The 24653-nt window shown below is 49.6% G+C and overlaps 2 protein-coding genes across 4 annotated transcripts in view; one reads left to right on the forward strand and one right to left on the reverse strand.

Moving 5' to 3' along the window:
* The window catches only part of VASN (vasorin), a 30449-nt gene extending 25784 nt beyond the window's left edge, over positions 1-4665 (forward strand). Inside the window, exon 2 of the mRNA XM_090024448.1 lies at positions 1920-4665. Within this exon, the coding sequence (XP_089880574.1) occupies positions 1930-3954 (2025 nt within the window). The 5' untranslated portion in view covers positions 1920-1929 and the 3' untranslated portion in view covers positions 3955-4665. The remainder of the gene's footprint in view (positions 1-1919) is intronic.
* CORO7 (coronin 7) overlaps positions 1-24653 on the reverse strand; it is a 213221-nt gene that overhangs the window by 78620 nt on the left and 109948 nt on the right. The window lies entirely within an intron of this gene.

The following is a 24653-nucleotide window of genomic DNA, read 5'->3' on the forward strand; positions in this document are numbered from 1 at the left end:
GGGCTGGCTGTGTTGGTAAACATCAGGCACGTGTCAGCCAGAGACCTCCTCCCTCAGCAGAGCAGGCCACCAGGAAAGAGGCTCCCCTACCTCACTGGGCCTTCTTCTCCAGGGGCAGAGCCCCATGCAGTCCTGAGGAGGTAAGTCTGGCTGCAAATAGGGACCTGCCCCAAGGCAGACAGATAGGCTCAAAACAGCCTGTAATGGAGACACTGCTTGGGCAGCTGCTTCTTGCAGGACTGCTGAGACACATGGTTGTGGGAGGAGGAATTCAGGCAGTGTATGCTGGGGGAAAAGGCAGCAAGGGGCTTCATCGCTATCTGGAAGGGATTTGAAATACCCCATAAAACATCACCTAAGGACTACCGTGCTGCACTGTGGCATCTCCCTCATGTTCAGAGTAGGTATGTCCATGACCTTAGATATTCTGTGCTCTGTGTTGATACTGCACCCAGCACAAGGAGGTGCTGGCCACAACTGGGCCTCTTGGCTGCTACCCTAATACACATAATAGAAGGTAGAGCTGGCTAACATGGCTCAGCTCTGCAGCATGCATGAGTATAAAAACCCGAGTGTCCCTGCTCAACCTTGCCAGGATCACAGCTGCATTCAGGCAGCTGGGTGATGGTGGGGATCTTCCCTGTCCACCCTCTCCCCAAAACACAATGTGGAAGCCCACAAGCATATCACTCTGTTCTCTCCTGTTCTACCCAAGCCCTTCCCCTGGTTTGGTTCCTCCTGCAGTGCCCTGAGCTGGGTTTAACTTGTGCTGTGATGGTGATGAGGTGATCTGGAAGGGCTACTTTATGGAGATGGAATAGCAGGAGAGCAGAGGAGAGGCCAAATGTCTTAGAAACTACATCTGGCAGAGGGCACTGCAGTAACAACTGCCTATGCTTGACAGACCTGCTGCAGTCCCAATAACTTGCTGGACAGGAAGCAGAGAGCCCATCAGGGGGCAAAGCAGTTGGAGTCACAGTGATCAGATGATGGTCAGTAAACTCAATAGATTGAGCAGGGAGAGGGGAGCATACTGGAATCCCTTCAGGACCAGGGTTCTCCTTTGCCCCACCTGCTCCTCACTGCCCTTGTCAGCTTCATCGGCAATTACGCGCCCCCCCCATCCCAGATAACTCCATGAGGGTAAGAAGACGAAGGCGAGAGCTTTGGCTAACACCACCTGCTCAAATAGCACCAGCCGCCCGCATAGCCACCTTCTGCTTTGCCAGCTCCAATCCAAGACAGGTCACTTCATTATTAGCAATAGGAATAAAACTAGGCAAATACCTTCCACATGAAGCCTTACTTTCCACATGAAGCCTTACAGTTACTTCCTAACACTCCCTCTTGGACTGAGGGATGGAAACATGGGATAAGCAGATATGGAGTCCCTGCTCCGGGTCTGTGTGCATGCTGCTCCCTAGAGAGATTTTCACGGTTGCGGTATCTACTGCCAGCTGGTCTGTCCAGCAGAACCTGCCACCCCAGCGAGTCTCACTGCAGCCCATAAGCCGCTGACAGCAGAGTCCTGTCTGCTGATCCCAGAGGATCAAGGCTAATATTCTCTGGGTCCAGAAATTTGGTTCAGGGGCAGGTCAAAATCCAGACCCAAGTTCTGTGAAGATGAATTTCACAGACGCTTCTGCCCAGGAGCAGATCATCCTAGCCTCACTATATTTTTCATCATTTTGATTAGCATTTGTGAACTGTATTATGACATGTTACCCACCTCCACCTACAGATTTGACCAGTGCTCTCCTCTACCACTCCCACCCTTGCATCTCAATCCTGGCAGTATGAGGACAAATTGGAGGTTTATACAACGCTCTGGGGCCTAACACAATCCTTAACAACCCCTCCCTCCCTCCCCTGCCAAGGCAACCTAGCATGTAACCTTCACCTGGTTTTTCCTTCCACAGAGACAGCATCATGAACCAGCTGATCTTGTGGACACTGCTGCTGCTCCTCTCCTCAGTGGCCCTTGGCCAGGACTGTCCCTTAGGCTGTGTCTGCAATCAGCCACAGACTATATTTTGCACATCGCGGAAGGGTGACACCATCCCAGCTGTCTTGTCAACAGATACGACCAATCTGTATGTGTTTAACAACAACATCACCTTGCTCAGAGAAGATACTTTTAAGAGCCTGCCAGAACTCCAGCTACTGGATCTCTCTCAAAACAAGATCTCCAGCATCCCAAAGAATGTCTTCCAGCCCCTCACAAACCTCATCAACTTGGACCTATCCTCCAACCAGCTTCAAGAGATCACCAATGAGACCTTTCATGGCCTGCACCTCCTGGAGCGCCTCTATCTGGACAAGAACCGAATCCAGCATATCCATTCTGCTGCATTCGATACGCTGGAGAAACTGCTCGAACTGAAGCTCCAGAACAACCAGCTGCAGTCTGTGCCACCGCTGAACCTTCCCAACCTCCTTCTGCTGGACATAAGCCATAACAAGATGGCCACGATCGAGTCTGGCACCTTTCACACAGTTAACATAGAGTCTCTCAAAATAGCAGGGCTAGGACTGACCCACCTGGATGAGGAGCTCTTGGAGAACCTTAACAATCTTCATCAGCTGGACATCTCAGACAACCTGCTAGACAGAGTCCCAAAGGTCCTCCAGGGCCTGCGAGGCCTCACCAAACTCAACCTGGCCGGCAATGCCCAGATCTCTCAGCTGCAGGCGGAGGATTTCCATGACCTGCAAAACCTTCTAGAGCTGGACATCAGCAATCTTAACCTCAACACCATCCCCAGGGACTTCTCCACCTTCTTCCCTAGACTCAAAGCCATTACAGCAGCAGAAAATCCTTTTAACTGCATCTGCCAGATGAGCTGGTTTGTGCACTGGGTGCACACAAGCAAGGTAGCGCTCAAGAGGCCAGATGAAACAAGGTGCCATTTCCCCCCAAAAAATGCAGGCAAGCTCCTCCAGAAACTGGAGTACGTTGATTTTGGATGTCCAACCACCACTACCACCACCACCACCACCACCCTGAAAACTACCACGCTGAAGCCTGCCATGCTGCTCACCACGAACAAGCACTTTCCACTGGACCCCAGCACCACTGCCCCTACCCCAGAGCCAGTGCTCAGGCAGGACAGCAGTACTGCAATACCATTCACTGTTCTGGATGGGCAGACAAGTGCCGAGGTACAAATCTGCCCTCCTCGTACATGCCTAAATGGTGGCACCTGCCAACTAAATGACCATAACCACTTGGAGTGCGTGTGCCCTGCTGGCTTTTCAGGCTTGTATTGCGAGTCTGAGGTCAGGAGAACAACTATCTCCACCATCACCCAGACAGCGACTCAGACCAAGAAAATAAATATTAAACAGGTCGGCAGCAGCTCCCTAAAAGTGGATTTGCAAAATTATATCCAGTCCAAGGCCCAACTGAAGGGCATCCGCCTGACCTATAGGAACCTCTCTGGCCCAGACAAGCGGCCAGTCACACTAAGCCTGCCAGCATCACTCTCTGAATACACAGTGCGCGCGCTGAAACCCAACTCCACCTATCACATCTGCATCGGGCCGCTAGGAGAGAAAATCTCCGAGGAGGAGTTCTGTATAGATGCCCAGACCCTGCATGTGACTCACCAGCAACACTCACCTGTCACTCAGAGCAAAGACAGCAACCTGACGCTCATGATTGTGCCTGCGCTGGCTGCAGGCCTGCTGCTGGTGGTTGCCGTGGCCATAATCATGTACTACCGCCGGCACCGCCAGGCTAAAACGCATTCCAACACAGATGTGGACTCCAGCCCCCTGGAGCTGGAAGGTGTAAAAACATGCCTGGAAAACGGAGACTTATCAAACCAGAACCAAAAGCTGCCAGAGAACATGACACTGCCAAATAGCTTAGAATGCGAGGTCCCCTTGATGCAGCCACACTACTCTAGCAATAACAACACCACCACAGCATTAAAGCCGTCCTACTTCTAAACCAAAACAGGGACTAAGAAGGTCACAGTTCACCGGTCCAAGACAGCCCCAGCCTGACACGGCTCAGGTTGCCAGGATGAATGCTCTCCATTGTTCGCAACTGGGGCATGTCCCATTTGGGACAAGGAACACTGAAGGGTTAACTTAAATTAAAATAAACCCCAAAATGTGTAATGTGCAATTTTCCAAGAGGCTTATACACTTAGGAAGTAGACACTGTAATTTTACTGCTCAGCATATGACTAAGTGCCTGGATTTTTGTGGCTGTACATAGTATGTGTGTGTAGAGAGAGGTTGGGGTTTTTTTTAGCTATTGCTAAAATGAAAGACATCTGTGACTTAGTTAAGAGGCATCAGTGTGCTGGTAACAAAGGATCCTTTAGCTAAGCACTGCCCAAGATAACAAACTCATCAGTAGGTCTATGTGAAAAGCAACAGAGGAAGGAAAAGGAAAATACACACACCAACTGAGGTGCAGGAGTGCTCCAATGTGCTCCACAAACGTGTAGAAGTTTTAAAAAGAAACAAAAAACCTCCCAGAACTGGGAATTTAAGCTTTAAGAAACTGTAGAGAATATTTATAAATGATTATTTCCCATTTCTTCTGGGAAAGCTCTTTTTCTAACGCAGAATGTGTACTTTTTTGTATGACAGACAGATGGAATGTTTTTGTACAAAAATAAAACCGCTGTACAGTGTTTCTGAAAAGCACTACCTGTGTCTGGGATCTGTTTTGCAGCTGTACTGGTCTGCAAGAAAAGAGAAACACAAAACTCTAGAGCTCTTGGTTCAGAAGTGATACCTTTTAATAGACCAACTAAATAAGAGCAAAAAAAGCCTTTCTTTGCAAGTTTTTGGGCACACATACCCTTCTTCAGGCTGAGGATAAATCAAAGATGGTAAAAATCCTCTTAGGGGGAAAATAAAATCCTGTGGAAAATGCTCTTGCATGATCTAGGGCAGGGCTGTCCAACTGGTAGCCCCCAAGTGGTTAGTCTGCAGCTCCCAGACTCGGATTCTGGGTGTCACTCCTCCAATCACTCTCCTATTGCTCTTGCCAGTTTGGATTCTCCCTCCCTCTTGCTTCTGGTTCCTACCCCTGACTCTGGGGTGCAGCAGGGCAGTTCACGGACCCAAGGGAGCCCACAGCTGGGAGGTTCAGGGGGGAACAGGGAGCGGGGTACCCACAATTCTAGACATATGGGGGGGAAGTGGGGACACTCACACCATGTGGTACTGGGCATGCAGTGTGAAGGCACGCAGCCACTCAGTAGGAGACGGCCTTAGTCTGTAGTTGAAAGGGCACCTGCCTGAGAGGTAAGAGCCCTGCACTCTATTCCTGCCTCTGCCATGGACCTGCTGTGTGAGCTGGTAAAAGATGCTTTGCCTCGGTTTCCTCACCTAACACTGCTTGCGCTCTGCCTGCTACAGTGCTTCAAGGCAGCTGGCTGGACAGTGGTGCCTGTGCCCACTCACATACTGGCCAGAAGGAGAGTGGTGGGCTTTGATACCCAAGAACTCACTCCGGTCATGTTCTAATGCCATTTTTTCCAGCTAAAAAAATAAGACAAAAAGCCTTGTCTCAGGATGCTCTCTAGGAAGGTGCAGCAAGTGATAATTGGCTTCTCAAGCTTGTTCCCTCAGGCTGGTCTAATAAGGTGAATTATTTTCCCTGAAAAAGTCTCCTGTTCTGTCGGTTGGGAAAAGAAAGAATACATGGAGTACCAAGTGCAGGGAACAAGCAGAATTTCTAGCTTCTACTTCTACCCCATTTATTATTTTTCCAGGTCATATCTCTCACCCCCATGAATGTCACATCCACCAGACAAGCTCCTACGGCTCTGCTCTTAGCTCATTAAATGGATGTGCACCCTGGCTAGATATGGAACAGCTCAAGCTGGCATGTCAGCAGCCTGCTGGGCCATGTCTGTGTGGGAGAAACCTCCCAACAACTCCCACCACTGGTAGACCAGCTGGGAGGTTATGTACACAAGAGACTCTAGTACACTCTGCTATTTTTAAAAGCAGCTCTGGTCACAAATGCCTGGTCTAACACTGTTGACTTCTACTTGTTTTAGCAGGGCTCAGCTGAATAGTGCCCAGGCTGCTGGGGGGGGCGCGCATGTGGAAGCAGAGACTGGACCTCTGAGGTTTCCAAGAGCCCAAGCTTCTCCTAGGTCCAATTCACAGCATCTGTCTGCAGATACCATGGCTTTGATTACTCCAGGGAAGTTATCTGTAGTCCCAGAGGATAGAAATGTCTTCAAGTAAAAGTGAGTTACCAAGCAAATCCCCTGGCTCATTTTGCAGCTTCACAATGGTCACAGGACAATGAGGATAGGCTTGGGTCTGCCTTGTTTTCTAACACTTGCAATACCAGGAACATCCAGCCTGACCTTCCTGTTTTTGTTGGAGGACTCTTTAGCTGACTCAGATGTAGATTATGCACTTTCTCAGCTCTTAACCACAGCTAGAGGTGCTTCATCCCTAATACAAAGGTCTTTTTTCCTCCTCATGTGTTAAAGAGGTGTTATAAAAATAAAAAAACCCCAAGAGCTTTAAAGGGGCACTATAACCTCCTCTAGCCTCCTAGTCATCAGGTTTTACTTCCTTAGTGTCCTGAGGTCAAAAAAGTATCAGCTCCCTAGACTTCCAGAGTCTTCCAAGGAGGCTAGAGCAGGAATTTTCTGAAGTTAAAACAAGCAAAAAACCGAAATCTACAGTATTGCCACAAATCCTCCCAGGCAGACAAGGTTCTTTGGGTAAATCTGATATCTTTTAGTAGACCAACTCAAATTGCTGGAAAAATTCTTGTGATGATGGGTATTTGTATCTGAAAGCTTGCAAAGAAGAATTTTTCCAACTATTTGAGTTGGTCTAATAAAAGATATCAGATTTACCCAAAGAACCTTGTTTGCCCATGTCCTTAGACTAACAGTGCTGCAACCTACACCGCTGAAACACGGAACAAATCCTCCTAGCCCTTGCCTGGATGAGAAACAGACACTGATACAGGCACACAGCCCTTCTTTTCCCTTTGCACTTCATCCTTTGCAAAAAAAACCTGGCATCCACAGACCAGGAGTTCTTTGGAAATTAAGGATTTCTACATACTCTTCCCTCCTGTACAGAGGTGATGAAGGCCGACAGACAAACTGTTGGCTAGCTTAGTTCTGGTTCTTCCTGCACCCACCTGGAGTAGGAAGCTTTGTTGCAACAAGACAGGCAAGACTGTATTTCTCTACAGACTCTACCTTTCCAATATCAGGGAGGAGACCACTAGGTTGACCATGGGCTAGGCTAAGAACAGAATTCTCTTATCAGCGTAGCTTGACTGAGGTCTCTTGGGCCCGTTTAACAATTAGCTGAGTTTAGCTACTCCAGCATATGAGGGAGAGGCAGGAATCCTGGTGCTTGAGTCCAATGCTCTCTCTACAGTAGCCTGAGTGCAACTCACAGCACTGATAACTGCAGTGCTTCCATATTGTGCAAGAAGTATTAGCCCCTGATGACCAGAAACCCAGGGTGAGAGCTGCAAAGGAGCTATGGGAGTCAGGATACCAGAAAGTCTGCAGGGCAGCCTCCCCTCTAAGCTGTGGGGCTACTACTTGTGTGATGCAGGGGGGCTCCCACCGTGCTGTGCAGACTTCACCCCACATTGAAATGTGGCCACCTCTGGGCCAGAAAGCTGCAGCAGCTGTTCTGACCACAGCAACCCCACACAATGACTCAGACCCACAGGAGAAGAAAGAACCATTGCATCTCACTGGGAAGGTAGTCAGACAAAATGTCCCCTCTTCCCCACATTCCCCCAAGCTGGAACATAGCCAGGCTGCCACAGCTAAAGCCCATGCAAGACCCTGGCTATCCACCTCACCCAGCACATGGCACCTCCAACAACACAGCCCTCTTTGCACCATGCTGGACACTGCAGCACAGGCTTACAGAGGACAGTGCTACCGACCAAGGGCCGGAGAGCTCTCTGAGCATGGTGATACAGCCACAGCCTTAGCAATCACTTTGGCTAAGAAGCTGGGACAGACCCAAGGAGATGTCCTGCCTATCCCAGAGGGATTGTGTTCCCTGTAGTCCTCCTTTGACCCAGTCACTGTCCACTCACCGAATAAACCAACTGTGAAAGCATCTGCAATGTTTGTGCCTCGCTCCTGAGCCAATTCAGGCACCCTGCTATGCTCAATGGCTTTGCTCTCCCTTCCCAGGACCCCTGGCAGACTGAGGGGAGCAAGGGGGACAAACCCACCACAGGAGAAGAACTGCCAGTGTTAGCATCTTTGGCTTACCCCAACATGGGCATGCAGTGTTCAGACCTGGACAGTGGGCTCCATCCAGCCCCACATCCTGGAAGGTGAATGCCAAATGAGATACCCTGCTGTGCTGAAGATCATGACTGAGGGGTACGTTCCCTGGGACTCTGCATTCCTGCTGCTGGGCTGGGCAGCTCCAACCAGACCCCAGGCATTTACATGGAGATGAGTGAGTGCAAGAATTTGAAATTCATTTGGTTTCACTTTTCTTTAGCCAGATTCCATCAATATTTACACAGCTGCCTTTCATTTCTCCACCCACCCCCATCACCTAACAATCAATATCCCCTCTGACCACCCGCCCCACAGCACTGGTCCTGCCTGCCTCTGATTAATGGAGCCTTTCAGAACTTAGATTATGAGGCTACAACTCCACTTATTTAAAGCACAGCATTTTCCCCCAGCACCCATCTCCACTATGAAGTGGGAGGAGAGGGAGTGCCCTTCAAATGCAGAGGGCTGCAAATGCAATGCCTTCCTCTCCGTAGATACTGCAGCAACCTGTGTCTTCCAGTACAGATGCTGTTAGCCAGGCAGTTTCCACTTTAGTGGGGTACAAATGAGAGGCTTGTGAGGGACTGAGGCAGCACAGTACATGCAGCCCCAAGCTCTGACAGTGCACTCCAGTCCTTAACTGCATATGCTGCCATCACACACAGTGTGACCAGGGCCCCTCAGCTCTACCTGAAGCCCTACCACTGCTCCCCCAGGTCTGCTACAGCTCCTCCTGCCTGACTGGCAGCTGCTACCCCTTGCCGGGCAGTCCGATACAGTTCTATGCTACGTAGTTCTGTCAACATGCCTCAATCACAGCCTACAGCCTCCCTGCTAGTCCAGCCCTATTTCCTTCCAACCAGTGAGGCCAAAGGACTTGCCCTTCTGACCCACAGCCTCCTCCTATTCCAATCTTGGATCAGACCAAAGCCCAAACCAAACAACACAGCAGGGTTGCAGTATGTACAAATAAGGGCTTGCTGAACACCAGCATACTGCTGTGTCCAGAAGCAAGAGGCCAGTGCTTTGAGCTCCAGCCTGACTTGTTTGTGTAAGGCAAGCTCTGTCTGTCAGAGGTGGTTCCTTCTGGAGGTGCGAGTCAGTCACATGGACCATCCACGAGAGACTGAGACCTGGTGGGTGTATTCTGCTCTATCTGCTGGAGTCCTTCCCATCCTAGGCATTAGCATTAAATGGATTTATACTCAGCAGCCAGAACCCCTGGCCAAGGGTGCCATCTTTGCCATGGAGAGGTTGTTCCCCACAGCTGACACAGGGGTCAGTTTCAATCATGTGCTCCATATTGTTTAGACTACCCTGACTATGAGAAACCACAAGGCAAAGAGAGGTTTCAGCATAGCCGATGCTCTGCCCTGCAGGCAGAGCCTTGGTGCCTGGACCGCCCCATGGGTTTCAGGGGAGAAAGTGAAGATGCAGCCTGGGGCCAAGAACCAGAGAGAGGCTGCTCCAGGACCATGAAAAGGCCACATATCCTTTTCCCATCTGTCTGAAGCTCCCTTCATTGTACATACTGCTCACTCCCTCCCCTCTAGGTTGTGGGGTGCTGGATCCCACTGTATTTCCCCAGTTTGTGTCCCAGATCAGCAGCAGCAAGAAGGCACCCTCCACCATGAGGAGATCTCAGCCACCAGAGCAGGTCATGCAAGGAACTGGCCCTGCCAAGAAGGCTGTGGACCCTGGAGCATTCTGGGTAGTGGGTAAGGGCCTGGATATCATGTCCCTTTGCTCCATTCAGCATTTTCTTTGCAGATATAGGAGACTGTCATCAGGACCAAAGAGCAGCAAATAGAAGGGGAAGCATAGGGTGGAATAAGGAGAGTTCACTCCATGCCTCAAATTCACACCTTACTCATGGGGGTAGATACTTACCCCTCAGGACGATCAGCCATCCTACCTATTCTCTCTTTGATCACACAACACGGGAAGCAGGAAGTCCCTTGCACTTTGAAGGGGCCTGCAAGTAAACAGCAGCAGTCTGCTCAATATCATCTACATAGGAGCCAGCAACTGTGACTCCTGATTTTGCCACTGTCTTTTGCCTGGCCTTGGCCCAGTGGTGGCATGAAGCTAAAGGTGTTCATGAGTAAAGGGCTTTGATACCTCTGCTGAAAAGTGCTACAGAAATACTCAATGCCACAGGCAGCAGTCAGATGACCCGCTGACATGCTCACAGAAAGCCTCAAACAACAGGTCTATTCTCAGCTTCTCAGGCTAGGAACAAATGTTGCATTTAAGTTGTGCCTTTGTTTATCCCGGAACAAAAATATCCTGGCATCGGCACATATATACATAGACCTTCTAATCAGGGTTTACCAAGCAGCTGTATATGGTGCCACTTTTCTACCACTGATTCAATGATGCAATCTCAGGATAAATGTACAGACATACCTTGCAATATCCCAGAATAAACCTTTTACTACCTGGAAAATATTTTTTTTTTTTTTAGGAATTAACATGGTTGCACTTTGTTCTAGGATAAATTGGTTTATCCTTTGATAAATGCAACATCTTTTTGCAGCCTCAGAGCAACACACAGCACACTTTTCCTGAACAGACTGACTCATCTTCCTTGTTCCTGAATTAATGATACAGCCTGCTGGAACTCCTCTGCAACCCTGAATATAAGTTCATGAGCTCTCTCACACACACTACATATGGTCAGAGGCTGCCTGCCTGCCAGTGTAGCTAAAGTTGCCTAGTGGGTCTAGTCTAGCCTCTTGGTTTCATAACATTTTGAACTTTTTGCCTTTTGGGCTGGGATTTCCCAGATTTGGTCTCCGCACAAGAGGTACATTTTATTTGGAAAGGCTGAGCAATTCCAGACCAGCCGGTCTGCTTGCAGAGTGATAAAAGCCCTGGTTGCTTTACCCAAAAGAGCTGGGTTTTGTATAAGGTGATCAAACCATGGACAGGGCAATGCTTTGAGAGGTGCAGCTTGACTTGGAAGTACGTCTCTGACTGCAACCTGAAGAACAATGGAATGGGTTAGCTAATTTCTAGGTATGCAGAGGAATTCTCAGAGCTCACACTGCAGTGCCAAAGCCCAGCTCTGCTGCTACCTCAGCTTTGCAGTCACCCGATAGGCCCAATATTCCAAAAACCAGTGAGCAGAGCTAGGGCTTGGGAGGGCCAAGAATATGCCTCAGGTGCTGCTTCTGACTTGAGTTTTTGCCTAAGTCCACCACAATCTTTCAAAGACTCCTTTGCTGACATGTCAGTAGAGTGCCCAGAGCAACTGGGCCTGATCCTTGGTGCTGTAATATGGACACATAGCAGCATATACATCAGCTATCAGATGTACTTACAAGGCCTCCCCATCTTTGCAGTATCCAAGAGCCTCACTATCTACTGTGGTCATCCTCATGATTCTGCATCAGCAGGGAAGAGCATGGGACAGATGCGGAAAGTGAAGCACAAAAAGTCCTTGGGTCTGTCTGCACTATGGTGGCAGTGTCCCCCATAAAGGCTGTCCCATAAAGGCCCTGTCTGCTCACACACTCTAAACCCAGAAGTAGGCCACAGGCTACCCTGGGATCAATCCCAAATGCCTACTCCCTAGCATGGAGAGACTGTGGGATTGAGAGTGACCTCAGAGGGGTGTAGAACTGTGACAGTGTTGCTTGGGGATTAGGTGTTACCAGTCACGTCAGGCTTCTTCAGTCTGGATGGCCTGTGCATGTGCTGTCAGGATGCCATCTGTTATGATGAGCTCCTAACAAGCTTGCTATTCCATGAAAACAGCAGGCAGGCTTCAGTTCGGAGTGAGAAAAACTTAGCCAGGTTCATTGTCCTCAAACAAACTTAGCACTATCATCCATAACCAAGTGATATACAGTGCTAGCTGGGTCATGCAGGCAGTACAGGCATGAACATAACCCCTAAAACCAATGCAAAGTATTCAGGCTTTCCAGGCCCTTTTTTATACACTGATCAAATCAACCTCATGTTTAGAGCAAACACCCTAGATCTCACCAATTACTAAAACATATTTAGGTGACAGCATCCACATCCTACTTCTGACCTATCAGTGCAGTCTTCTTACCAGATATGGACACCTGTGATCAGGTCACTCTGCTCTTTGTTGTGGTGCTCTGTACTAGGCTCATCAGTTCACTCTCTGTCTGTTGACCCTGGAGGCTCCTCTAAACCTAATGAACTACTTTGCAGTATGTCTGCACAAGCCATACGTAGCATGCCTAGTTCTGTGTTCATGAGCCACATCCAGATGAGTGTGGACATGAGGTTATGTGGTGCCGCAGACCTGTCTGCAGCACCACACACGCAGATGTTCCCTGTATGAGGTGGGGAAGGGGCTTGAGCCCGACAGATCCCAGGGTCAAAACAAACACACACAGAAAAAAACAGGGTGGCTCATGTGGCAGCAGTATGCGCCGTGCAAAACCAGAGCCTGGCTGGCTGCAGCTCTGAGAGACCCCCAGGTAAGGCTGCACAGTTGCTGGCCCGTCTCCCATACCCTACCCAGGGTAACCTGCCACACACCAGGGTAAGTGTGGCACGGGCATTCCCCAGGAACAAGTAGCAGCAGTACAAGGTGTGCCATTACTACCTGTCCCTCTGGAACAAATGTCCGCGCTCATCTGGACACACCCACGGGGGCCTACTTTGGTTCATGCTATTAGTAGGGCTTGCGTATGATTTCTATGTGCACTAACCAGTGGTTGTATATGTCATACTCTATTGAGGCCTATAAGGAGCACTCTGGTGCAGCCTCACCAGTGAACTTCTGGGTTTGGAGTTTGCTCTAGAAAGTTTCAGTGTGGTGCCAATGTACCCTCAGGGGCTGGGACAAGACATGTGTGTCACATAGAACTGAACCTCAGGTCTCCCCAAGAATCACTGGCTTGTACTCTAACTACTCAACTGTCCTTCCTTTTTTACACACCCCAAAGAAATAGCAACCTCATAAAGTGATCTTGGGGCTGGTACTGAGGAATGAGCTCTCCCCTCTCACTAACCTGTCTGAAGATCACTGAGAGGATGGATCCAGCCATTCTTACACCTGCTACAATTCAACGGGGTCAGGCCAAATTCAGCTGCTCATCTCAGGACACTTCTCAATGGTCACAGGCCCACTTCATATAAGACAATGTCATCTGCTGGAACTGGCTGGTGGTGGACAAACCAAGGCCTGAATAGGCCCATGGTGACTGAGCTCCCCTGTTCTGGGCAAAACAAGCACTAGGAGCTGTTCTGTCAACAGGGCCACAGCTCCCAGTCCTACAGCTGCATGACTACAGTCCTGCAGATACATGGTCTCTCTCAGGAGCACTTAACCACATGCACATACTTTTCCAGCTCTAACCACCAAACTCCAACTTAGTACACTTGGAGAATGACTCTGATATCCCCTCCCAAAACCAAAGGCCTCCTTCCTAAGGGCTCAGCCCCAAGCTAGTGGCGGAGCAGGGCCTGGCCTAGCTAGGAGTTGTTCTACGTGGCTGCTGACTGGCTGTGGTACCAAAGGCTGATGTCAGCAGCACAGCCTGGCTTGGAAAGCTGCCTCACGCTCTGGATGCAATTAGAACTGTGCTCCTGAGGTTTCTGGCATGGGCAGCAGATCATCTATCAGATGGCGTGTCTGGAACGAGCTGGATTTTTCCCTGAGTCACTCCTCAGGTGGACTTCCTGCAGGGCTGTGTTCTATTAGAGGAAGGAGCACAGGAGAAAGGGGCCTTCTCTCTGGGAGCTGGCATTCAGATCTCAGCGGGCAAGTGTGAGGGATGCACTCTTTGCTCAAAGGGCCCATTGTAGTCCCCTCCCAGCAGATTTTTTAAATTAACTTCCCAAATTCCTCTGAAAATTGCTGCTGAGTAAATATTTTCCCTGAAAGCTTTGTATATTTTCCAACCCCACAACGGAGAGAGAGAAAAAATCCTCAAGCCTTAAGTTAACAAGTGGTGGGTGGGTGGGTGGTTGCAAGGGGTGGGGGCAACATGGCTTTCTTTGACCAGTCGAGTGCAGTATTAACTCTCCCCTTGGTATGCAGACATGTCCACTCCTTGCCCTGTGCCCCCCCCCCAAGGTCCCCTAGGCAGCTATAACCCCGCTGGCTCTGAACCTGCTGTGTTAATAGACTAGGAAAGGGAAGCAGCTGATCACAGCCAGATTGTGCTTCCAGTGCAACAACAAATGAGGCATTATATGGCCTTGCCATACAGTCATTATAAGACACACACTCAGCACAGTAGCTGTGGAACACTGCCATTCTGCGTCACCCATCAACACACATGGGATGGGGAAAGCAGGAGCCTTGCATTGTACTTCGCTTCACAGTGATTCAGGATACGCAGGCCATTCAGGGGTCCCCTCCATGCATAGAGGAGCAGATGAGACATTGTAGAAGCTGCATGCAAGGAGCATGGGGAGCAGCAGGAAGCATATGAACCTAGGGCAAGGTGAACCAGGTTTGTCCACAGAACCTTACTTCTCACTTGACCAGGCAAGGGACAGCAGGGTAGCCCCAGGCACAAGGAGGGACCATCAGCATGGCCCTATTGACCAGAGAGGGTCAGCTTCACAACCCCATGCAATCCATCTGGGCTGACCCTCAGGAGACAGGACACTAAGCTGCTCTAACACAGTGAGTAGCCAGCCTGTATGGAAGGAAAGGCCTTCTCTTGAACAGCTGACAAAACCTGGCTAACAAGTCATCACTACACCTCAAGAGGTGTGACAAGGACCTAGAAGTCAAATGAAGCTATTTCTAGAAACACAGCAACTCACAAACAGCATACAATGCTCCACCACTTGCCTCAGCTGTGTGGGATACTGTCTAATAGAAATGGGAGAAGTAAAGCATGTAGACAAAATTCTGGTTTTAGAGTTAGAATTTGGCTAGGGCAATATGGTTATAAACACCTTGGACAAGACTGTCAAGTGACTACTGATTTTGGGCAGCCAGTGAAGGACACCTGAACAGGGTCTGCTTTACAGCAAATATGTGCTCTGTAGAGGCAGAAGACCTCCAGCACAGTGACGGAAGGCATCTGTATTGCTGGAGTCCATAGGATTCTTTCCATGGACTTTACAAGAAACAGGATCAGGGCCACAGATTTCTGTGTCTACATGCAACTACACAGCAGCTCTGACAGGCCAAATCGGTTCCTATACAGCACAACTCCCAATGAGCCAATGAGACCAAGGTTTGTCCCCAGGTACATAGAGGCTTTTCCATGTAGGTCCAGCTGTTCCATGGTGAGCTGACCCCTCCCCAGTTCTACTGGAGGGTCACAGCATGTAGGAAGCCCATCCTATGCTGCACTCCTTCTAGGAAAGACAGGCAGACTTCAGGCTGTCACCCTTCCCTGCTGGGTCAGGCTAAGCACTTTTGGGTAGTTTGCCAACCAGTGGCTAAGGCTAGCAACCAAAGAGGAGCACAGAGGCAATAGAAGATGGTAGTGATTGACAGATGCTAGGTGCTTGTCTGTGCAGTTTAGCTGTGATCTACAGCAGCCCCATGTCTAAGCTTGAGGCAGGCTATGCAGATGGTGTCACCTTGCTGTGATCCCATGCAAGTTTAGTGCTGCTGAAAGCTGCCTCCACCATCCTGGAAATTGAATTCATCTGAACAGCCACAGAACACTGCATCCCATATGACACCCTAAGGGTGTATGTGATTCACAGACACAGACCCCCAAAACCCTATTGAAAACCAAGGGGAAAAAAACCACCTCAGCACTTCTACGGGCTTTTCAATTCTGATGGCAACTGGATGCAAACCTTCCATTACAGACTAAAAATATCAGGCAGATTTCTGAGCCCAGCAGGAAAGGAGCTTATAGCTACCAAATGCCAGCTCCAGCTCAAGCCAGAGTACGGCAGGAATGGATTAAAACAGGCACATTGGGAGACGGCTGCTAATTCCTCTGAGCTGAATCAGCGCTGAGGAAGGATTGCAAAACCCCTGACATGAAACCAAAAATCCCTCTTCCTATTAAACCCAGCAGGGACTGCTAACCAAGAGCTGCCTCAGGAAGCGGTCTTGGGCTTAGCAGCCTGTGCCAGCCCCTCCTTTGGAAAAGCAGCCATTCGCTAGCGTAAGTGGGTTTCTTTCCTTCCGGCGCCATCCGCCAAGCTCTGGGGTAAGGGAAAAATCCCAGAGGGGAAGACGGCTGGAGTCACTCAGAGCTGTGGTCTGGCCAGTCCAGCACCCTGCCTGACAGTGAGCAGCACCACCTGCACCAGAGGAAGGGCAGGGCAACACACTGGAGCAGGCAGCCAAGATAAGCTGCCCAACACAATGATCCTTCCTGACCCTGCTTGTGAGGAGCTGGCTCCACCCTGGAGTAACACAGGTTAGAGGCCTGACCAGCCTATTTATTTAAGCTTAATCCTCTTCTTTACTTAAGCCAAGTGAATCTTGCTGAGCTCCTGCCTTTCACAAATCTCCCATGGTGACCTGCTCCTGGGCTAGTCACATGGTGCTCAGAAGTGGATTCTCTGATCAGTTTTGACATTTCCTTAGATGTTCCCTTGTTCCTGGAAAGTCATCTCCTAGCTACTGGTTATTGCATGGATAATCATTTATCATTTCTTGGCTTCTTTCTACACGCAGCAGGCTGCATCTTCTTCACCTCTGAATGGTCTTTCTGACCTACGCTTGGAGCAGGTTCCAGGTCATGTGACACAAGAAGCCAAAGCAGGCTCCTCTTGTACCACCTGTGGCTGCACTCAGCCTCCATTCTAGGTGGGCACACAACTCCACACCAGAAGTCCCACCTTTGTACCATGCAGGATGGTAGATGGTCCCAACCCAAAGGCGGCTTTGCCTGTTACTCTGTATCTCCATTTGCCAAGACCACAAGCAAATCCACTTGCAATCCCAACACTTTCTACAGCCCACCTTTAAAGAATGACAACAAATCTGTGTCCCTGCAGAAGTCATAGAGATGCATGTTCCATACACAGTTATCAATGGCTTACAAGTGTATCAGAGACCATCCCACCCAGCACCCTAAGTGCCCAAGGCCACTGCACCTGGGCTAGGACAACATGATCTCCAGGGGTCTGACCTGTTTAGTCTCATTTGACTCAAGTAAAGGGGATACCACCCCTTTTAGTTAAGCTCCATCAGGCAATGCTGAGACTTCTGCTATCCCCTCTTCTTCCTCCCCAACAGCAGCCATGACAGTGTCTGGGGAAATTGAAGGACAAAGGGTTTAGGCCTGGCCCTGTGGCATCCTCCTGCCCCAAAAAGATGCAATTGCTGAAGGAGGGAGGCAGTCTGAAGGAAGCAGGCAAACCAGAAGGGAGACAGCAATATCTCCTGTGAGAAGAAATTAAAAGCCTGCCTAGAACTGAGCCCAGGGTGAACGAGGATGAGCAGGTCAGCAGGCAGGACTTCAGAGCCGTTCTAAGGCAGACCCATCACCTCAGGTAAGACCACCTGCCCTGGTGTTGCAGTGCCATATGCTACCTCTGCCCACAACCACCCTAGGTGCAGGGTGCTCACAGCTGTCCAGTCTTGTATGAAACCTGCTGTTCAGCACCGTATACCACAGCACTCCAGAAGAGCAGGGACAGGGGGTGTGAGGCTGTGTGCGCTTGTGCATCACCCACACAGCCACACATGCTGTGTAAAACATCACCCTGACAGGAAGGGCTTGCATACAAAAGAGGAATACTCCCTGATCCCTGGTAATCCAAAGAGGCCTGTGGCTTGCACACATCAGGCACGCCGAGGCCAGACCCAAAGCAAGGGTGAGGCTCTGGCCCATCTGGTAGTGATTTCAGCAATTATGCTGATAGCTGCCTTCCCTCAGCATGCCGGCCCCTTGTAAGGCACATAGCTATTTTTACATGGAGTAATTACCAGGTCAGCCCAGTCAAGCTGCAATTCTGGGCACTGGCCTGGGTGGCTTGTGATATAAAATTAACCCTTTCAGGGGCTGTGAGGAAAAGCAGAAAAACAGGATGGCCCAGCTGGGAGAGCTGGAAAGAGTACTGGCAGGTTCTGGCAGGGCTGGGCTACTTGCTGTCAGGACATCCTGCCTTGCAGTTCCCAGGGCACAAGCAGGTACCTGGTTCTGAGCACCATAAGACCCAGGTGAGTTTACAGTTCCTGGTTCCGGCTCAGGTTTCCCTAAGCCTAAAATGCCATCCACAAATTAATCAAAACCTTTCCTCTTAACAGCCCAGCCAGATGGTCCTGCCATGGGCATCCAAGAAGGCAAAGGCATATTCTTCCAGCCCCAGTGCCAAGCCCTTAAAGGGTGATGCTGAGGGTATCATCATCCTGGGCACTGGGCAGGCACACATGCACCAGGTGGTGAGAGGCTCATACATTCTTGCCTGCGGGTACTACACAGGTCACCAAAGTGACTAAGCACAATCTGGCTTCACCTTCTCTGATGTTGGCGCTTAACCTTCACTTGACATTAGCATATGTGAAGGGATCATTTATTAAAAACCACAACATCGTGGGCTGTGGATGGCTGTTCAGGATACTGAATATGCTGCTCTGCTCAGTCAGCTCTGCTTGGTAAGACTATTTTTTAACAGAGATCTATATTAGTGAAACTTGTCAACTCATCCAGAGTTGACAAGCCAGAGGCCAGGGGCAGTCCTAGAGCAATCCTGCCTGCAGCGCCCCCTGCCAGCCACCTCACCCCTGACCTTGGTCTCATCGGCTCCACTCAGTCTTCAGCAATGGCCAGCCACAAACAAGCCAAGATGGTGGTTTGTGTGATGTGGTCGCCTATTACTACAATACTTAGGACTTATACAAGGCCTTGCTGTTTCCTTCTCTACCCCAAATGGCCCAAACTATTTTGTCTTATCATGGAAAAAAGCCCCAATCTTGCTTCAATGTAAAGCCCTTTTCCTTTGTTCCACATCTTTCCCAAAGCTGCTTGCCGAGCCCCAGAACCACTGTGTGCAGCCACAATGGAGCCCCATGGATCCGCTCTGACAGCCCAGCTGACCCTCCTCTGCTGCATGGCCCCTGAGTGGACTTAGAACAGTCCTGCCCCTTGCCCCATGCTTCAGTTACCCACTTCCCTGCAGCACTGGGTTTACATTGGCTGGTACACACCATTGGTAAAACCCACTCCACTCAGGGCCACTTCAAATGCAAGACCTTGGTTGGCAAACTCTGAGCTTTACATAACTGTTACTACTGTCCAGACACCACCAGGGGCCATGGCTAGAGCTGAGTTACCTCATGAACTCTAGCAGGTCTCCATGCTTTATGGGGGTGTGACCATCAGCCTCTGTGCTGTTCAAAAACCTAGGGAGAGGCAACAAGGTGAAAGAGACTGCAGCCTTTGCAAGCAAGCTCCCTTCCATGTTGGGAGTGGTGTTGGCTGGCAGGAACTGTGCCTAGACCACTACCTTGCTGCCTCACAAGGAGATGTGGAGTTGGAAACTTGCTTCTCTGTGTATCTGCAGCTTGTTGTCATCAGCAGGGATACCATGACTTTGGGAAGTCACAGAGTTTTGACTCCCCACCCTGAATCTCGGCCCATGCTCCAGCTGAGGGACAAGGAAGAAAAATGGGTCCTGAGAAATTCTCACATCTTAAGGGACAGCTAAGACCAACTGCCTCTGCCACTGGGGAGCCATCCTAGCATTTGAGCTCTCAGAGCCCCACCTCCTCACTAAGAGGAATCCTGGATTATCTCTGAAACATTGGGGAGCGGCAGCTTCAGCAAAGGCACATCTTACAGAGAGCTCTGGCTCTAGTGGCTGGACAGCTACAGTGCCCAGGGAGCATCTTGCCCTTCGAAAGAAAAAGCAAGACAGTAGCTTCATGCAGAAAAGGAAGCCCAACATGTTCTGATCTGGCCAGAACTGCTGTCCAGGGAAGGTGTGTGGAGACAGAGGCATATTAAAAACCAAGCCCCAGTTAATTCTTCCAGAGCCAGACAGGAGATGGGAAAGGAACCATCATCAGCCCCATGGCGGCTTACAGGGACTGAGCATTCGAGCAATTAATCACACACAGGCAGCAGGGACATTCACCTGAGGCCCACATGCTGCCCAGGCCTCTGAGACTAATGACCGCCTCCACTCCACTTCCATTAGGGATTTTATAAGCCCCTTGTCTTCTACATTTACGATCCTCAGCCCCTCTAATCAGTCAGTCCCTACCTTCCACTTCTGCCAGCACTTAGCTGTAAATGTCAGAAAAAGCTATCTCCCCCAGATGAAGAGCAGCAGTCTCCAACTCAAAAACTAGCTGGGAGGCTGGTGGTGCTAGTGGGGACAGAGGCAGGGGGGCGGTTAACTCAGCTCATTTGGTTGCTGGAGTTGCTGATCTTCTGACGGATATTCAGAAAAGAAATGGTAAAGCAGTCCAGTTTCTCCCCTTGTCTTACTAGCCAGGCCCCAAGCCCATGTTGTGCATCTCACCAGCAGCTGCTGGTACCTTCCTAAACCTTACAGCAAGCAGCATGTAGACAGCTGCAGGGGTGAGCCTAGTCACCTGCTGTCACAAGCAAAACACAACCTCTAACTTGGGTCAAGAGAGTTTTCCATCTGTGTGCTACAGGACACAGCTACAGAGCAAGTATTAGCAAGGCTGGCACTGAGAAGCGCTGGATAAACTACAGGCCCCGTCCCCTAGATGCTGCCTGACTAAGGCTTCAACAAAACCTTGGCTTCGGGTTCTAGCGGGACTCCCTCCTCTTCCACCCTTCTCTCCTTAGTTTAACAAGGTCTCAATTTCTACCTGGGTTCCCTCCTTCCCTTGTCCTTCCTGGAAGATAGCACCAGGCTCAGTTTGGCTGCCAAAAATAAATAATGAGCAGGGAGTTTCCAGGCCCTTGAAAAATCACACCTGGAAGATAAATCAAGTAACACATTTTCTAGGAAGACAGGAAAGTTTGAAGAGAAGTTTAAGAGTGAGGAGACAACAAACTGGTCTGCATATCAAGGTAGAAAAGTGATCTGGGTACCTACTTGGTAACTACTGATCAATTTTCTTATGCAATCATTAGAATCTGATTGGTTTCTACTGCTATTCAGAGAAGAACAAAGGTATAAAAAAATGTAATTGTTCTACCACATTTTGAACATGTAACCCCTGCACATTTCCTTCTTGCCAGCCAGTTTAATTAACCAGCTGACAATAATTAAAGGCTCTTTAGTTATACTCACTGGCCCTGTCTACCCAAGATGCTTACTGCTACTGTGCAGTCATTTAATACTTGCATACAAAAGTACTAAATGACTGTGCAGTAACCAGAGTTACTGCACAGTAGCACTGCCAATGGCTTTTAGGTGACACTGAGTGCGCAGTAGTTCAATACTGCTGTGCAGTAGCATTGTGTCATGCTTTGTGCCACACAACGCTACTGTGCAGTAGGGATGAGCTACTGTGCAGTCAGCGTCTTATGTAGATGTGGCCACTGTGTCCTTTCTTTAAGCTTAATAAATACGAGGTGCAGCAAAGCAGGACCAAAGTCAAACCATATAGGGCAGGGGCCTAGCCAGCGCAGCTACTGGCAAAAAGAAGGCCAGGGGAAAAGTCTAGGCAACGGTTAAACAGAATCCCTAACCCTGGTGCCAAACCACAAGCTTCCACAGCTAGGTGAACAGAGACCTGTGCTAGCAGCAGCAACAGGTCCTGGCTGCCCTCCTGGACAGACACAATGGGCACTAACACACTCTTATGAGATGCTGGTCACTGGAATGGTCACTGCTCTGCCCACTAGAGTCACATTTTCCTTTCCATGACATGTGGGTGTAAGAACCAAACTGTTTCCTGAGATGGTGGGAGCTTCAGTGGCTGTCTGAACACACCAAGGAGGCACTGGCCTGCTAAGGGTGTCACCAAGGGACTCAAAGAACTGGTGAAACTAACAGAGGCCTAACTACTATAGTTTTCTTCCTGGGCCATCCTGGCCCTGCTCCTTTGCCCCTGAACTCCTCTCTTGCTCTGGCATCCCTCTATAACAGCTGCCATCCCTTACCTGTACCACCAATTCCTATCATCCCTAACTGCCACAAGCAGGAAATCTGGCAGCTAGAGAAGTAGTGGCTGTGGTGAGGAGGATGTAAGAGAGAGCAGGGAGGGCTGGGGTGGAGGTAGATGACTTACACGGTTACCCTCGCTGCCAATTCACATTACTACTGACTTCCACAAGCTCCAAATTCTGCAGCATGGGAAAGAAAGTACAGAGCAAGGGGACATGCTGGGGCAAGCTGCACCGCAGCAGGTGGAGGGAACTGGGGGGCACCCCCTCCAGGTCAGCACTCTGGGCTACTGTCCTGGTCACTCACCCCTAGTTACACTATTGGAGACCAGCAGCTTCTCTCTGCTCTCTGAAACTACATACACTACTTGAGTAAAAACCAACCTCATGCCAACGTCCACCAGGCAGCTGGGTCTGTGCCATGGAACTGCACAGACGGTGACTAGGAGAGGGGACAGCTTATTTTTTGTAGCACCACTTGAGGCAAAAAACAAAGCAGGTGTCAGCCTGTCAAAGAGGTTTAGGCCTCCAGAGACACAGACATGCATCTAGCAGAGCTTTCAAAAGCCCCAGATCGCTTAGACAATTTCACCTGGCCCTTTTTGCAATGAGGTGTCAGCTAGCTCACTAACCGAGCCAAAGAGGTTTTCTCTAAGATTGCATGAAGAAACTGAGAGCCGGGCCTGGTCAGCTGTGAGGAAAGGGCAGCTTGCCTGGAAAACAGGCAACAAGCACCCTGAGACTCCTCAGCTTCCTCTATAGGTATCTGTCCTCCCTTGGCAGTTTCCTGGCACCCCAAAAGCAGCACTGGTACATGGGTGAAACCACTCAGCTCTCTGCAGCTGACTGTCACCAGAGGAACTGAGTAAGGCCAAGACCCAAACAATATTCCACAAGGAACTAAACACTGAGAATGCCCCGAGACATCACAGTAGGCACAGCTGTGTAGCCCATCGGCCACGCCCCAGTAACTAACTGTGTGCCGTGCTCCTGTGGCAAGTTGTCTGTAGGCCCATATACTAACTAGCAGAATCCACGATGAGTCCTAGCATGGGGCAGATTACCTACCACCTGCTCTATGTAGGGGTCCTTGCACCTACCCCTGAAGCAAATGGCCATCAGATGAGGTAGACCACTTATCCAATCCAGCCTGGTTAGGCCAAGGTCCAGAGGTCCACCCAAGGCAAAGTGCACTCACCAAACTGCATAGGGCACAGAGCGCAGGTAGAGCTCCCTAGGGATTACCAAACCACAGCAGCAAAGCAGGTGCAATGCAGCAGCAAAACAGAAGGGGTTAACCAAAAACTTCTTGGATTTTGATTGAGTTACATGATCTTGGCTGTGTTTGTGAGAAGTCTCTGGGGCCATCCCTGCCTTTCCCTGACATAACTCCTTGGATTTATCATTTCATGGATATTACACATGGTCTGCACTTGATAGACTTCTGTTAAAGTGCTGTGGCTAACTGATTAAACAGCATTTTATTTGAATTATTTGGGTTATTAGTAGGCCGATATCTAGCACTTTCATCTTCATCTCAAGGACCTGTGGGTTTCTTTGCCTATTTGTAAGGCACTTTCATAGGACAATGATGAGCAAAGGATGAAAACCTAGAGAGATTTATCATCTATGGCCCTGTCCTTCCAATTTCTGGGTTCTGAGTTGGGTTTGCCAATGCTTTAGTGAAACCAGCTGAGACAGAGCAATACAAAGATCTGGGTTAACCTTTGGTTTCCAGAACTTAGATCCACAGTAAAGCAATATCTACAGCATTGAAGAGAGCCTTCTCCCCAAAACCGGAGAGTGCCAATGAGGGCAGTGGTTCCTAGTGCCTTAGCTGCAAGTGGTGCCTAGGTCTCTAGGAAATCAAGCTGCACCCTTTCCATGCAAATGCAATAGGGTGTGAGAACTGACAAGAGTTAATGTGTGCATGTGGAATGGGGGAGAAGAGAGCAAGTTACCTAGCTTTCTGGTCTCCATGTGTTGTTCCCAATCAGTGAGGACCAGTCAAGTGCTCTGAGGTCTGTGCTACCTCCTCTACATTAGACTCTTAAAAGGTGAACTATTAGTTAATGTATTCAGAGGACCCTTCAGCCTAACCTAGACAAAACTCATGAGCAGGAAGAAGAGAGGAAGCCAGCAAGCTATCCAAACCAGACCTAGGCACCAAGAGAGTGCCATTAGCTCAGAGATCCTGGGACTGCACCAAAAGCCACCAGAGCAGCTTGCTTTAACCTAGTGCTGCTGCCAAAAAGGTTCCTGCAAGTTCACTCCAGCTCTGAAGCAGCAGCACTGATGGAATACAAGGAAATGGAACCGATATGATAGCAGCCCTCCAAAAGGGGCTTCAGGACAGAGCTCTGTGTTCGCTCTGGATGTGCCAGGGCAGTGAAGGGAGCACAGAACACCTGTAATATGCACA

This window comes from Crocodylus siamensis, chromosome 12 (assembly GCF_052110815.1).
Source record: "Crocodylus siamensis isolate JL-2025a chromosome 12, ASM5211081v1, whole genome shotgun sequence".
Classification (NCBI taxonomy): domain Eukaryota; kingdom Metazoa; phylum Chordata; order Crocodylia; family Crocodylidae; genus Crocodylus; species Crocodylus siamensis.